Here is a 17,087-nt window from a genome sequence, read left to right as displayed (position 1 = left end):
CTGGTTTAACAAGACAAAACACACACAAGTCACAAATGCACTGAAGCACTTAAATTGTGTCGCTAATATAATCCGGTGAACATGACTATCAATAATCTTACCATTTTGCTCAAGTACTAGTAAGCAGGAACTAATTCAAAGCCTTTAAAACCTGGAAATACAAAAGACACATTCAAGCAACCCTTATCTCCTAAAGTTAGCGTATTACCAGCTCTAAAAGACACCACCTCACCTCTACAGCAATGTCAAAACACTCACCTGATACTGCTTTATACTGATCTCAAATTAGAAGGGTGTGGCTCTTAATGAACTCCACCCACCTGAGATAAAAGCCCTGTGGATTCAAAACAGAACGAGCTTTACTAGACATAAAAATATCTTTATTCTGGTTTAAAAAAAAAGTGTTTGAAGTAACACTACAAGCAAATTCTCAAAGGGCTAGTTAAATTTAATATTTAGGTTGCTAAGTATTGTATGGGTTAAAATGACCAATTTTTCTTTTATGCCAAAATTCATTAGGATATTAAGTGAAGATCATGTTCCATGAAGATATTTTGTAAATCTCCTACCGTAAATATGTCAAAACTTAATTTTTGATTAATAATATGCATCGCTAAAAACTTTAATTGGACAACTTTAAAGATTATTTTCTCAATAGTTATTTTTTATTTTTTTTGGCACCCTCAGATTTTAGTTTTCAAATAGTTGTATCTCAGCCAAATAATGTCCTATACCAACAAACCATACATCAATTATTTTAATCAGATGATGTATAAACCTCAGTTTAAAAAAACTGACACTTATGACTGGTTTTGTGGTCCAAGGTCACATTTTTGTTTTGCAGGACAAAAAATGTGATTAGAACTGTCACTTACTCAAACAGTGAACATCACAAACAGGTTTTAATGTGGGTGAGTCTGAAATGACATGAATGAGTCCAAGACCACCAATCATTAAATATATGTGATAAATTATCTATTAGTAAATGATATGTTTTTCTCTAAAAAACTACTTTAGAGGCTTTGTATTTTTATGCTACATTATTATTCATTAGTTCATTCAGACTACATAAAAAACAGGCACAGTGCTTTTTTTATTTTTTTTTATTGAAGAGGAATGATTGAACATTATAAAAATATTAACATGTAAATCAAGACACAAAATATAAACACAATCTTAAACTGTACAACAGTGTTTAAGAGAGGAAAAATAGATAAATAAAATAAACAAATAAATAAAAAAATAGAAACAAGTTAAAATTTTCTTCCGTTTTCCTTAAGACCAGTGGTTCTCAAACTTTTTTGTTCGCGCCCCCCTTTCAAACTTTAGAAAGAGCTACTTTACATGGGTAAATTTTGTGAAGTATTTTGAAATGCACCTCTTTAACTTCATTCAAAATACAAAATTTGTAAGGATTTGATCAGGTTGTTTTCCAATTAATATCAGAATTTTTTGGATTCCAAAAGAATTTTCCTCTAGGGGAGATTTTATGTTTTGATTGCAAAATTTGTATTTATTATTTTTATTATTACAGGAGGAAGAAAATATTTCAATACCATCAACTTTTAATTCTGGAAATATCCTTCCATTGCTTCCAAAAGAGAGGTGGTGATTTATTAGTTTTATCAACCCATTTGGAATAGCTTTAACTACTTTAAATGGGATGGGAAAGTTGTGAACATGCATAAAGTCTTCATAAGACAAAATATTTCCACTCTTACGATTTATTCCTAGAAGCAATGAGACAGTTGTTCCATAAAAGCATTTGTGATGGAAACACATTTTCCAAGCCAATAATACTTGCTGGTGAAATTTAGATAATTTAATAGGTAACTTTTTTGGAAAAAGGTTACATCTCAGAATGTTTTATTATTATTATTATTATTATTATTATTATAGAATGTGTAAACAACAGAAAAACAGGCATCAAAAACAGAAGCTCCAAAGATGGTTAAAGAACAAAAACAAAAAACAAAAAGGAAGACATTCACAAGATGCCAAATACAGATTTGTAATATTTAGAATTGACATGGCTTTTACATTTTATACATACATACGTCATACATACGCTTGTTAGAGAAAACCTTGTATAAAGGAGAGGATTTTGACAATCTACACTTATACACCATGCTTTATTTTTTTTATTTTTTTTATTGCAAAACTTGTAAAACACATACAAGAACGGGAAAATTAGACATTGATAAATTCCTACCAGGAACAATCATAAGATAAAAACTGAAAAATAATATTCTGGATTTGCGTATATCAAATTATGGTGTTATCCTTACACCATGCTTTTTTTTTTATTCAAACAGATGATATACAATCATCTTCAGGAGAACATTAACAATGTAAAGAAGATAGAAGTAAGAAGAAGAAATTAATAAAAATAAATGACTACATAATAATAATACCAATACTACTACTAATTATAAAAGTAACATAATAATAATGTAAAATCAATGAAGGAAAGCTATCTAAACCTAGAGTTAATAGAAATAATTTTTTCATATATTTCCAAAAATCTTTTAAAAAATTTATTATTACTAGTCAAACAAAAAGCTGTGAGCAGTGAGTCAATCTTTATCAGAAAATGTGAAAGAGTGCGAATTGAGCCCATACATTTTTGCTTATGTATGAAGAATTTGCCAAACAAAATTAAAAAGTTGAAAATATATTCTTTAGATTTGTTGGCAGGGTCAGAGTAATAACAAAAAATATCTTTTAAGTTAAAAGATTGCGCAAAGACAAGGGGTTTGTTTAAATAAGAATACAAATCAAACCAAAACCTCTGAACAAATTCACAAGAAAAAAATAAATGGATTAAGGTTTCATCTTCGTTGCCACAAAAAGTGCTGGTACTAGGAATATCAAATTATTTGGAAACAGTTGAGTTAACAGGATATATTTTAATTTTATGCAGTATTTTGTGAAGCAAACCATGCTTTTTTCCCCCCTGCACTCTTATTTTGAATCTACTGCGTCACATCCGCTGGCCATTTGTATATCTACAATGCTGGTGTTGCTCTTAGTGAAGTAACGTTGTGTTTCGAGCAGTGGACCTTTGCGTTTGAGCGTTAGTTTGCGTCAAGTGAGCGGCTCACAACTCAAATGTAAATGTATTATAACAGTTTTATTATTTTATTGTTTGCGTTGATGTGACGGTGCTTCATCTGCACGGTTGTATGCGCTCGTTAACGTGGTCGTGACACGGTTCGTCTGGCCCGCTAGCTGCTCTCTGAGCAACTTGTGGCTGCTGTACGGTACTGACCACTAGCAAACTGTTCGGGAATGGGAAAAAACCGCAAGCGCAAGGTAGCAGCTCAACCTCCGGGACCTGGACCGCAACCTGGCATGCGTCCCACTGCGCCTCCTCCCCCTCATGGCGGGTTTCGCGGTCCTGCTCCCGTCCGCCCTATGGGCCCACCTGGACAGAGGTTTCCCATGCCCCATCGCGACTTCGGACCACAGCCCCCCAGAATGATGATGATGATGGACGATGAGCCTTTTCACCCGATGGATTTCCCCGACAGACATGAATTTCACCCGCCTTTTGATGGACCTGATCCACGTTTCCATCATCCAGACTTTGACAACAGACCACCAGGACCGCCCTTTTACCGTCCGGAGATGGAATATGGACCGCGGTTTTGTGACAGACCTCCAGACTTCTGCCCGCCTGAGTTTGATGACAGACCTCCAGATTTCTGTCCGCCCGAGTTTCGAGGAAGACCTCCTAACTTCCACCCGCAAGACTTTGAAGGTGGTCCAGGTTTCCACAGGATGAACCCTGGATTCGACCAGATGGAGCACTATGGTCCAAGAGACCCCCATTACATGCCACCAATGGATGTACATGTAAGTACATGTTTTTGTTTCGAAATGTGTTAGCAGTCGAGTAAACCATTTGATCAGTAACTTCTATAACTTAAGATTTAAAGTGCATGAATGACAAGGGATGAAGTTCTGTTCTGGTTAAGGTTTCCAGTTCCTTAACGATTCGTTTTGTGAAATATTTGGAAAAAAGAAATGCAGTTCTTGTTGACTGAATTGTTGCTGAGTGCTGATTATATGTCAAATGTCAGCAAAACACGTATATCATTAATAAAATATAATAAAAAATTATATAAAATATAACTACTCCTAAAGGATTCCAATAAGAATTTTTTACAGCATTCTTTTTATGGAATTTCTATCATATTTTGAATAGCATTTTATGCACAGGTAATTTAATAGGTAACTTTTCTGGAAAAAAGTTACATCTCAGAAGAAAGGAAGGTATACTGCTTAAAAAAAATATATATATATATATATATATTATAGAACATGTAAACAACATAATTGCAGAAAAACAGGCAGCAAAAACAGAAGCTCCAAAAATGGTCAAAGAACAAATTCTGTTCTTAAGTTTTCCAGTTCCTTTAATATTTTGAAAAAAGAAATGCATTTCTTGTTGACTGAATGGTTGCTGAATGCTGATTATATGTCAGATTTCAACAAAACATTTACATCATTAATAAAATATAACTACCCTTGTCAAAAAAAATTGTCAAAAAAAGGATTCCAATAAGAATTTTGTACAGCATTCTTATTGGAATTTCGATCATATTTTGAATGGCATTTTATGCAGAGAAAAATTGTGATGGAAACAAATTTTCCAAGCCAATAATATTTGAAATTTAGATAATTTAATAGATAACTTTTCTGGAAAAAAAAAGTCACATCTCAGAAGAAAGGAAGGCACAATGCTTTTTTTTTTTTTTTTTTTTAATAAATTTTTTTATTATAGAACATGTAAACAAAATAATTACAGAAAAACAGGCATCAAAAACATAAGCTCCAAAGATGCATCTAAAGGTGTATTTTTCCACTGTTCTTGTTTTACTCATACCTGCAAACTTGTCGCTTTTCGGCGATAATCGCCGTTTTCATTGTCAATTGGATCATTCACGTGAATCGTGTAGAACCGGAGAGTTTTTTTTAGGGAGGGAGGGGGGGGGGGGGGGGGGGTTGGGCTTGACATCTGGGCCGATCGGAATCTCAACTGAGCTCGCGCCTGTCAAGAGAGGGAGGTGGGGGTGGGCTTGCGTGCCATCTAGGCCATTATTGGACAATTCTTATAAATGACATTTTTCCTGGACCAATCTCAGCGCTTGCTTCAGTATCTTGAAACACACTGCCATCTGTGTTCGCGCCTGTCAAGAGACACCTGACCTAATGTGGAAACTCTGATGGAAATTGAAATGATCGTATGCACGGAGCGTTCTTTAGAACTTCTGCATAAAGATAAGCAGCTCGTAAACTTCCGCTAAAGCTCATTTTATATGTGCTATATATTAGGTGAACACTCTTGAGACTCATCTACTGCCTCGTTCTTATCAGAAACTGAGAAAAATTATAATTGCAACATTATAAACAATGTTAGCGGCGTGAACATTCAGTTTACTATTATTTAACAACATATCATTTAAATGCGGAGCCTGGTAATCCCGTACTCTCCGTATCTGCATAGTTGTACATTTAAATACTGACAGCTAAACACTGTCATAACGTGTTTAGGCTAACGTTAGCTAGCAAGCCATATTTCTCTTCAAGGACATCTTAATCGTATTCTTGATAATCACTAACTTGCCTTCAAAGTCATGAACACATTTTTAAAATCTTATCACAATATTTTAAAGCCTTTATTATTTTCCAACTCTACAGTTGTGAAATAAAATGTACTTCAAGGACTCATTTTTCATTCATAAAAAACTGCATCGGACAAAATGACTTTTCGCAGAAAACAACGTCTTTTTTTAAAATAATATGGAATTACCCATATAACCAATAGATGGCAGCAGAGGATTATTTATTATGCAGCTGCCTTTTAAACTCCCTATATATTTCAAGACGGCTTTCTTTTTGATTTATTATACAATATCTAGTATAATAAATTGTAGTACTTTTACTGCCCTTAAGAGTGTGTGTGTGTGTGTGTGTGTGTGTGTGTGTGTGTGTGTGTGTGTGTATATATATATATATATATATATATATATATATATATATATATATATATATATAGCACGTGCAGAAAGACATTAAGCTCACACACAAACAGCCTATAAGGGTGAATTATTTAAATACTTATATATAGTTCACTACAAACTACGTTAAATATTGATGGTATAAAAAATAAATAATGCACTCAATGTGAATCGATAATTCCTATATATTGAAATATTTCATATAATTTAAAAACTACATCTTTTAAGTTTTATCTTGAACTGTAAAATATATTAAATAGTTTGTGAATGTTTTTCAGTTTCCCTCCATGGCGTTTGCGTGCGTGTGTGTGTTTGTGAAACCCTTGTCCAGGCTAAGAAGGAAAAAAATAATGTTTTTCAGTATAATATAATTTGTGTTTTGGTTCTTTTGTTGTTTTTAGTTGTTCTTACTCGAGTTCAAGTCAGACCAAGTTCCCCCCCGTTCCCCCCGTTCACCCCCTCCAGAGACTGTCACCTTTTTTTCTCTGATGAGTTTGCAGGTCTGTTTACTAATAAAAAGTACTTCGTAATGGAATTCGTAATGGAATTTCTATCATATTTTGGAGCCGTTCCTGTAGAATTTTGATAGGAGTAGTTTTAGGATTCTTCAAAATTCTTGAAAGATGCTTTAAAATAAAACAGGAGCCCATTAAAATCCTGTAGAAATTATCCTACAGGATATTTATGTCTTGTCCTATAAGAAAATCCTATAAGACCATTCCTAATGGAATCCTTTAGGAACGGTTCCAAAATATGATAGAAATTCTGATTGGAATCCTTTAGGATTGTTTGACAATCTTGCAAAAGATGCGTTTTACACAGATTTTTTTTTAACGGAACCAACCAAACAAAATGTTTTTTTTTTTTTAATTAATTAATTAATGCTTTAAAAATATAACAACATTAGTGGTGAATCAACAATGAGAGATTAAGTATTTTCGGTGTTTAAAAACCATACAATTCAGAAGTTTCTCAGTTTTAATCAGTCTGACAAATACTTCATTTAGAGAACTCACGGATTTTATCTGAAGGACTATTGTATCTGACAACTTACTGATGTAATTATATATTTTTTGGCCTTCATTAATGAGTAGTTCATATGGCAATGCATGATACAGTTAATCCATACATCACTCTTTGCTAGATTTCAGGTCTTCTAAAACCTGTTTTTGTTTTGTTTTTTATTACTGAGGTTGTTTATATATATAAAACTTAACCTGTAGTGTGATATTTGATGGATAAAGTTTTATACTGGAACATTGCAAAGCATGGTAGCCTTTGATTTTATATATACACTACCAGTCAAGTTTTTGAACAGTAAGATTTTTAATGTTTTTTATAGAAGTCTCTTCTGTTCACCAAGGTTGCATTTATTTGATCCAAAATACAGCACACGCAGTTATATTGTGAAATATTTGTAGTATTTAAAATAACTGTTTTATATTCAAATATATTTTAAGATGTGATTTATTCCTGTGATAAAAGCTAAATATTCAGCATCATCACTCCAGTCTTCAGTGTCACATGATCCTTTAGAAATCATTCTAATATTCTGATTTGCTGTTCAAGAAACATTTATTATTAATAATATTTAAAACAGTTGAGTAAAAAATTTTTTTCAGGGTTCTTTGATAAATAGAAAGATCCAAAGATCAGCATTTATCTGAAATAAAAAGCTTTTGTAACATTACACACTACCCTGTAATTGAAATGATAGAAATTAATACTTTTATTTAGCAAGGATGCCTTAAATTGATCAAAAGTGTTGATAAAGACATTTATAATCTTACAAAAGATTTCTATTTCAGATAAATGCTGTTCTTCTAAACTTTCTATTCATCAAAGAAACCTGAAAAAAGTCTACTCGGCTGTTTTCAACATAAAAATTAAATGTTTTTTGAGCAGCAAATCAGAACATTAGAATGATTTCATCACAAAGGATCATGCGACACCGAAAACTGGAGTAATGATGCTAAAAATTCAGTTTTTGCTGTACAAATAAATGCAGAAAAGACTTATTTAAGAAACTTTAAAAAACCTTTTGACTGGTAGTGTACATAAACTTTGTGTTACTTTTGAAACCATATTTCAAAAGTTTTCTGTCTTTACCTTTTAATAATGTGCAAACCAGTGTTTACCATATAATGTAGTGATTTCACCTCTATCCTCAGGGATGAAACGCATTCAGAACAAAACTTAGATACTTTTATTGCTTCGGAAATTCGTGTCTCATTTTTTGTCTGCTGAATCTACATGCATATTCATAATCCACCCACTCACCAAAGCAAACTGACAGACAGTGGTTAGGATCATTTTTCATTATTTAGAAAAGACTGTGACTTTTCTGCTGATATCTCATCTGCTTTTGAGCCCTTTTATCATTTCTAGATCTATATTGAATAAACTGCTATGAAGGCTTATAGTAAAAAAAAAGTACAAAAAATTGCTTAATATAGTATTAAGTAAATATTTTTGTGTCATTTAAATTAGGGCAATCATGCGTTTGGAGACAGAGGGGGGTTTGCTGGACCACTTCCTCCTGATTTCCGGGGTCCGGGTCCAGTACAGCCACCACCTGAAGCGTTCAATGCCGCTGTAAGTTCACCTTTGTGTTTCATTTCATACTAAAAGATTGCTATGTTAAGTCTGGCTAGGCTGTGGACATGAAATGCAATGTTTGTTGTGCTCTATATTTCAGAGTGTGCCTCCTCCTGCCTTTCCACCCCAACCGCCAAATAAAAAAGATCAGCCGGCACAGCAAGACACTAAGACTGAACCTCCTAAATCAATGGCATCAAAGATATCAACGTTCAAGAATATCTCAGCAACGTAATTTGATGCTCATTATTATTAGCTATTTATTTAAAAAAACAAATTGCAACCATGTTTGGTCTCGGTCTGTGTGTCCTTGAGAGAAAATCATGGCCTCAGTAGTGGTTTTGAGAAAGTAGAGGTTGTTGACGTAAACTTGTATGTTTTTTTTTTCTTTTTCAGCACTCCTCGTGGACGCTCATTGGGAGTAATTTCATTTATTGGTGTAAGTTTTAATAATATTGTTTATTATATTAATAATGAATAACAGATCTTAGATTAGATGCCAAATTGAACTACACATAAGCACAAAGACAGACTTCGTGTCTTTACAGTGGAGTGAACTGTAGACGTTTCGTCAGTTCACACTATATTTCTGTCCCTCACAGCCTTGTTTTTATTCCCGTCAAAAATGAAATATGCCATTACCCAAACTAAGGTCTGGGTGGTTCAGTTTATATTGAGTATCGTTATGCATGATGGTAATAGCCGTAATGAAAACGGCAATATATAATTTGCCCAAGAATCTGAGTATGTATCTGATTTTGCTGATAGGGCTGAAACTACATTAATTTTAAATTATTTTCTGATTTAAGATTAATTATTTAAAAAAGTTATTGTGCTACGGTTTGTTTTTAAATGAGTGAGTCAACTTTTCTTGCTTGAAAATCTCAAAAAATGATTTAATATCAAACCTTTTATAACGATGTTTTTGATTTCCCCTTTAGAATAATTGTGGTTACATTGAACGGGAGGATCTGAAGAAATTTTCCTTTGTATTTGATGCTTTTTTTGGAAGCCGAGCTCATCTCGTGCCTGGAGTTAAAGTGCATTTCACAGTAGTGAAAAACCTGGTAAGTGTTTATATACAGTAGTTGGCTTTTGAAGTGGATCAAAACCTTTATCAAAGTCCTTAAACCAAATTAATACTCGTTCTTGTCTTAGAACAACTTCTAAGAAAAAGTTCAAATGTTGACTACTATAGTATAGAGCTGAAAAACAATTAGTCACGATTAATCAATTCAAAATAAAAGTTTATGTTTGCATACTGTGTGTGTACTGTGTATATATAATTATGCACACATACATGTATATATTAGAGAAAATGATGTTGGATTTATATGTAAAATATTTGTATATAATATAAATTATATACAACTGTTTACATACAAATATTTAAAAAAAAATATATACATATATGCAGGGTTCCTACGCAGTTTGGGAAAGTATACATAAGTATTGAATTTGATTTAAGTCATTTCCAGGTCTGAACAAGTATGGAAAAAAGAAAGCAGAGTATGGAAAAATTTGCATTTCCAGACTTTTGCCCCCATTTTGTTCTTTTAAACTAGAAAATTAAGAATTTAATAGAAATAAGTCAAACAAAAAGTTTGCCTTCATGGCACCTGTTCACTGATTCTTTAGTGATCGTCAAACACGACTGAATGAAGTCAAGTTGCACTTTTTTATCATGCAAAATGTTTTGCATTTTGGGTTTTTCTTGATATTCTTAGCACAGTATAACATAGCCTCAAGGACCTTTGCAAAAATAAATAATATACAGACTTTTATGTGCACACGAGAGACCATTAAACTTAGCATATGGAGAATGCACACTGAGCTATGTGCCATCAGCCCATTTTAAGGTGTTGTTTCTTGGCTGCAACAGAGTATGCATTAAAGAGAATTTAGGCCTTGAAATGTCATACTGCCCTAACAAAGGCAAATTTTGAACTTTTTTTTTTTTTTAACAAAACTTTATATGTATACAGTCAAGCCCGAAATTATTCATACCCCTGGCAAATTCTGACTTAAAGTTACTTTTACTCAACCAGCAAGTTTTTTTTGAACGTAAATGACACAGGCTTCTCCCAAAAGATAATAAGATGATGTACAAGAGGCATCATTGTGGAAAAAAATATTTCTCAGCTTTTATTTACATTTGAACAAAAAGTGGCATATCCAAAATTATTCATACCCTTTGCAAACTGTCACAGTCAGTGGGAAAATCCAAAGTTCCATACCATTCCAAATAGTCCAGACTTTTCTAAAACATCCTAATTACCCTGATTCATTGGGAACAGCTGTTTTAATCAACTCAACAGGTGAAAAACAGAAGCTCTCTGCTGTTGGTTTGTGGACAGTCATGGCTAAGACAAAGGAGCTCACTGAGGACCTGCAGCTGCGTATTGTGGCTGCTCACAAGTCAGGAAAGGGCTATAAGACCATATCTAAATGTTTTGAAGTTCCAGTGGCTACAGTGCAAAGTAGTATTAAAAAATACAAGACCTTCCGCACTGTGAAAAATCTCAGAGGACGTGGTCGGAAGCCAAAAGTGACACCTGTGCTGGCCAGGAGGATAGTGAGAGAGGTAAAAAAAGAATCCAAGGATCACCACCAAGACCATCCTGATGAATCTGGGCTCTGCTGGTGGCAACATCTCAAAGCAGACAGTCCAACAGACACTGCACACCACTGGGTTCCACAGACGCAGACAAAGGAGGACACCACTTCTCCAGATAAGGCACACAAAAGCCCGCTTGGCGTTTGCAAATGCTCATCTGGACAAAAAAGAAGACTTCTGGTCTTCTGTTTTATGGTCAGATGAAACAAAAATTGAATCGTTTGGGCACAATGATGTAGCCTTCATTTGGAAGAACACCATCCCCACTGTCAAACATGGTGGTGGGAACCTAATGTTTTGGGGGTGTTTTTCAGCCAGTGGACCAAGAAACCTAATCACAGTAAACGGCACCATGAAAAAGGAGCAATACATCAAAATTCTCAACAACAACATCAGGCAGTCTGCAGAGAAACTTGGCCTTGGGCACCAGTGGACATTTCAGCACGACAACGACCCAAAACACACAGCAAAAGTGGTGAAGAAATGGTTAGCAGACAAAAACATTAACGTTTTGCAGTGGCCCAGCCAGAGTCCTGACTTAAATCCAATTGAGAATCTGTGGATGGAGCTAAAGATCAGGTTGATGGCAAGGAGACCCTCCAACCTGAAAGAGTTGGAGCTCATCGCTAAAGATGAATGGGCAAAAATACCAGTGGTGATACAAAAAGCTGGTCAGCAATTGTAGGAAGCGTTTGATTGCTGTAATAGCCAATAAAGGATTTTCTATTGATTATTGAGAAGGGTATGAATAATTTTGGACATGACACTTTTGTTCAAATGTAAATAAAAATAATTTTTAATTGAGTAATAATTTTTTCCACAATGATGCCTCTTGTACATCGTCTTATTATCTTCTGGGAGACATCTGTGTCATTTCTAATAAAAAAAAAAAAAACTTGCTGTTTGAATAAAAGTAACTAAGTCAGAATTTGCCAGGGGTATGAATAATTTCGGGCTTGACAACGTTAAACTTGACAAATATGACAATTCACACAGCCATATCATGCCACTGGCTTTTTCTGCCAGAGGATGTGCTAAATTGGATGTTAGGCCTTGATATTAGAGGTACAACTATAAGGAAAGCCACATTTTAGCAAGTAGATCACTATTAATTCATGTGCATCCATACTCTTTCTTCATTCATAGTAGAATGGCAGTGATGCAAAAAGAAAACAGGTCATATAAAACTAGAAATTGTAATGCGTAAGAATGCATAAAATTAGTTTCTTGAGAGTGCAAAAAAGTTTCTTGTGTGCTTGCAAAAGTCTGTATTTTATTTGATTTTTTTTATTTTTAGGGGCTATTTTGTCAGAAATGTAATGAAAAAACCCTGAAAAAATGCAGTATGCGCAGAGGTTTGGAGATTTGAGTCTGGAAAAGTATGGAATTTTGAAATGGAAAATGTGTAGGAACCCTGTGTGTGTGTGTATACTTAAACTTTTATTTTCAATCGATTAATCGCGACAATTTTTTTTGCAGTTGTACTGTAGTATTTTTGCCAAAATTCCACAATTCATTTGATGAAGCATATTGCTAAAAAAAATTAAATTTTTGTATCCTAACTGCTTGTGATGACAGGGAAAAGAATGTGCAGTTGACGTGAAAGTGGCACCAGGTGGAACAGAAGACATTGACAGTACGGTGTATGAAGGCGTAGTTCTCACAGCCCTTCCTGTTGTGAGTAAACCTCTCACTTAAGTACTTTTTATCCAATCAAGAAATGCAGGTTATCCATCCATTATATCCAAGAGTCCCCATTTACTTTCATTTCATTGTAAAGATCTAGATGAATCTAATAAAGTGTTTTCTAGAATGAGTATGCCCATGCTTCAGGGAAGGAAAACTGCACTTGTCAAGCCATTTGGTATGGGATATTATTCTTACTATTCAATATTAATCCACTTGTCTACTGAGAATAGAAATAAAAGATCTTCTCAAGGGAGGAAGGGTTAGAGTGCTGAGCATTGAGGGAATCCTGCAGATGTCGACCTTGAGTGATAAGCAGAGACGTTATCTCAACTTCTGTTGGGACTTCTGCTACCCCTGTGAAAAATCCCTCTAGAGCTCTTGAGCTGTTGATGCCAGAAGACAAACTTTATTATCAGAGATAATGAAGCCGAGAGACTGTGCAGAGTATGTGATATGTAGAATTTGTGTTTGCACACCCTTTTATACAGGTTTCCATATGCTCTACCCCAAGGCAATGTCAGTACATATCATACAGGCCACTGTTGTTTAACAACTTTAGACCCCAATCTACATCTCCTCATATGATTGCATTAGACTCACTTCCTCACAAGTCAGCACAAGATCATCACATGTTTCCTCTTAAAGGGATAGTTCACCCAAAAATTAAAATTAGCCCATTATTTACTCACCCTCCAGGCATCCTAGTTGTATATGACTTCCTTCTTTCAGACAAATCCAATCTGACTTGTATTAAAAAATGATCCTGGCACTCCCAAGCTTTAGAACGACATAGGCAGTAGGGCTGCAACGATTCGTCGACGTTGTCGACAAAAATCGATAATAGAAATAGTCGACAATGAATTTCATTGTCGATGTTGTCGCCAGACAACCGAGTGAGGCATCTTTCTGCCGAGAGTCGCACATACGCAGCTTCTATGCTGAGCGATAACATACAGAAATGGCGGCGTCCAACGCAGCAGCTGCGCGTACCAAAACACGCCCGTTTCACACATACTCCGTCTGCAGTGCGTTTTTTTTTTCCACACCCATGTTAACGGATTAGAACGTTCACAATGTACGGACTGCAAACGCGTTCTGTGTGAAAGCAAAACGAGTCTGTGCTTCTTCTGCACCGCATACGTAACGCACACGGACTGTAGACGCACTGCAGACTGAGTATGTATGAAAAAGGGGTAAAGTTTGGGAGCATTTTAGCCTGCTACGGCGAATTAAAATATTACCTGCATGGTTTGTAAAGCAGTCCTTGCGCATCACGGCAGCACCTCTGTGATGCACGAACATTTAAAGAGAAAGCACGTCGGACAGTTGAATGAAACGGAGTTTGGCTGGCCTCGGTAAGATTTAAATAACATGGAAGCCAATACGTTTTGTTTTGGATATACATTTTTGTTTACTGTTTTATTGCTGCTGATGGTTTACAGGAAGAAAATGTTTACTTGATTTTAATTTATTTTTTCTTATAAAACAAATGTGCCTGTCCATTAAAAAAATTATAGAGTTTCTTAATTTATGCATTTATGTCTGTACTGACCGAGCACTGTGCCTAATTGGTTTTAGACAGGGCATTTTTATTTACTTTTAGTATGAATTGGCCTATCAGCAGCAAAATATGCATTTTTTTATTGAAGTACCCCCTTCTTTCTTGTGTTTACTATAATTTTCCACATAATTAAAGCAATCTCATGCTAAATTTGAGAAAAATTGAATAATTATCCGATTAGTCGACTAATCGTTTCAATAGTCGGTGACTAGTCGACTATTAAAATAGTCGTTAGTTGCAGCCCTAATAGGCAGGTGTTTCTCTTCATCAATCCAAAACAAGTCCGATAAAGTGCGTCCATTCATAATAAAAAGTGTCTCACATGGCTCTGGAGGGGGGGTGAATAAAGGCCTCCTGTAGCAAATCAATGTGCTTTTGTAAGAAAAATATCCATATTAAAAAACGTAATCACTTTAATCTAGCTTGCGCCAACTGGTCGTATGTGGAAGCAACTCTGAGCTGATGGCGTTTGGCATTGCGCATACGCTGATAAGTCTTACACAAACCAACGTGCAGGAAGCCAATGAAGTGTAAAGTAAGAATAAAGTTATTATGTTTTAAATATGGATATTTTTCTTACAAAAATGCGTTGATTCGTTACAGGGAGGCCTTTATTCACCCCCCTATGATTTTTTATTATGGATGGATGTGCTTTATTGGACTTGTTTTGGAGTGATAAAGAAAAACACCCACCCATTGTCCATTATAAAGCTTGGAAGTACCAGGATAATTTTTAATATAACTCTGAATGGATTTGTCTGAAATAAGTAAGTCATACACACCTAGGATGCCTAGAGGGTGAGTAAATAATGCGCTAATGTTAATTTTTAGGTGAACTATCCCTTTAATGGCTGTTTATCATATTTGAGGACACAGTGACACCCAAATATGAAAATTTGATGTGTATCTGCTTACCCCCAGGGCATCCAAGATGTAGTTGACAAATGAATATTTCTAACTCAAACCATTGCAGTCTGTCAGTCATATAATGGCAGTCAATGAGACCCAAGGCTTTGAGAGTCAAACCAAATTAAACCCTGCGGCTTGTGACGATACATTGAGGTCTTAAGACACAAAACGATCGGTCTGTGCCGCGGCCCATTGACTGACATTATATGACTGACTGCAACAGTTTGAGTTAAAAATCTTTGTTTGTGTTCTACTGAAGAAACAAAGTCACCTACATCTTGGATGCCCTGGGGGTAAGCAGATAAACATCACATTTTCATTTTTGGTGGAACTATCCCTTTAAATATGTGACTATAATAGTAGAATAACTTGTTAATATAAATTTCTATAATCACATTGATAATACTTGATCTGTTCTTATTCTTATTAAAATTCTCCACACTTTAGGGACAAACTTATGTTTCCAAATCATGTGTCAATTCACGCTTTCAAGCATTGCTTATATTAACTGTCATCACCTTCTGTGCAATCCATTTTAGCCATGTATTCATAAATTAGCAAATGTGCCGAACAGACGTTTTTTTCCCCTCATGCTTGTACGTGGGCATTTGCTGGCCTTGGCAAGTTAAGATAAGACAGAAATGAGAATGTGTGGAGGTTAATTTACTAAGCAACATCCCCCAGAGACTCGTCAAGGCCAGATAGTTACATGTACAGGATGGTCACGTACACACCAGGGCTATTAAAGCTTTGGAAATTTCACTAGGTTTAATTTATCATTTGTGACCCTGCAGCACAAAACCAGTCATAAGAGGAGTCAAAAATTAGGATAAATAAGCTTTCAATTGATGTATGATTTGTTAGGATATGATCATATTTGAGATAGATACAACAATTTGAAAATCTGGAATCTGAGGGTACAAAAAAAGTCAAAATATTTGTCCAAACGAATTTCTCAGCAATGCATGTTACAAATCAAAAATTAAGTTTTGATATATTTACGCTAGGAAATGTACAAAATATCTTCATGAAACATGATCTTTACGTAATATCCTAATAATTTTTGACAAAAGAAAAATCTATAATTTTGTCCTATACCATGTATTTTTGGCTATTGCTACAAATCTACCCGTGCTACTTAAGACTGGTTTTGTGGTTCAGGGTTGTATTTTGGTTTTCAATTGCAGCCTGTTTCTAGTTATTTTTAAGAGACAGTAGTTTGTAACAATATCATATCTGTCCATGACATTTTCACAGAAAACTGTACTGCAGCAATTGCATTCAAAGAAATGTGTTGTTAATGCAGGGTTTCCGCAGGGCATTAAAAGTCATTAAATTGATTTTGCGAAAATTAAGGCCTTAAATGGCATTAAAAAGCATTAAATTGTTTTATACGGGCATTAAAACTTTAGATGGTGTTGAAGAAACAAATATTACCAATTTAGCTTGAATGTAGCCTGTATAATTAATTAACTTTGATTCACTGTCGTGTAGTATGATAAACACGGAACCAGTTTGGTAATTGCTTCTGGCTGGTCCAAAATTGTGTGACACAGACTTAAGAGCGGACCGTTTTAGCCTCTAAGAGTTTGAAGTTTCAGATAGGGCTGGGCGATTTGGCCTAAAATCAAAATCTCGATTAATTGAACATTTTAACCCGATTACGATTAATGAACGATTATTTTAT

General features: G+C 34.8%; 1 protein-coding gene across 1 annotated transcript in view; it reads left to right on the top strand.

Moving 5' to 3' along the window:
* The first annotated feature begins 3,026 nt into the window (after positions 1-3,026).
* The window catches only part of LOC141325505 (uncharacterized), a 40,070-nt gene continuing 26,009 nt past the window's right edge, over positions 3,027-17,087 (top strand). Inside the window, exons 1-6 of the mRNA XM_073834247.1 lie at positions 3,027-3,858; positions 8,517-8,621; positions 8,725-8,855; positions 9,021-9,063; positions 9,566-9,691; positions 12,820-12,918. Of these exons, the coding sequence (XP_073690348.1) occupies positions 3,292-3,858; positions 8,517-8,621; positions 8,725-8,855; positions 9,021-9,063; positions 9,566-9,691; positions 12,820-12,918 (1,071 nt within the window). The 5' untranslated portion in view covers positions 3,027-3,291. The remainder of the gene's footprint in view (positions 3,859-8,516; positions 8,622-8,724; positions 8,856-9,020; positions 9,064-9,565; positions 9,692-12,819; positions 12,919-17,087) is intronic.

This window comes from Garra rufa, chromosome 2 (genome assembly GCF_049309525.1).
Source record: "Garra rufa chromosome 2, GarRuf1.0, whole genome shotgun sequence".
In the NCBI taxonomy this organism is placed as follows: domain Eukaryota; kingdom Metazoa; phylum Chordata; class Actinopteri; order Cypriniformes; family Cyprinidae; genus Garra; species Garra rufa.
This window is presented reverse-complemented; position numbering and strand designations above follow the sequence as displayed.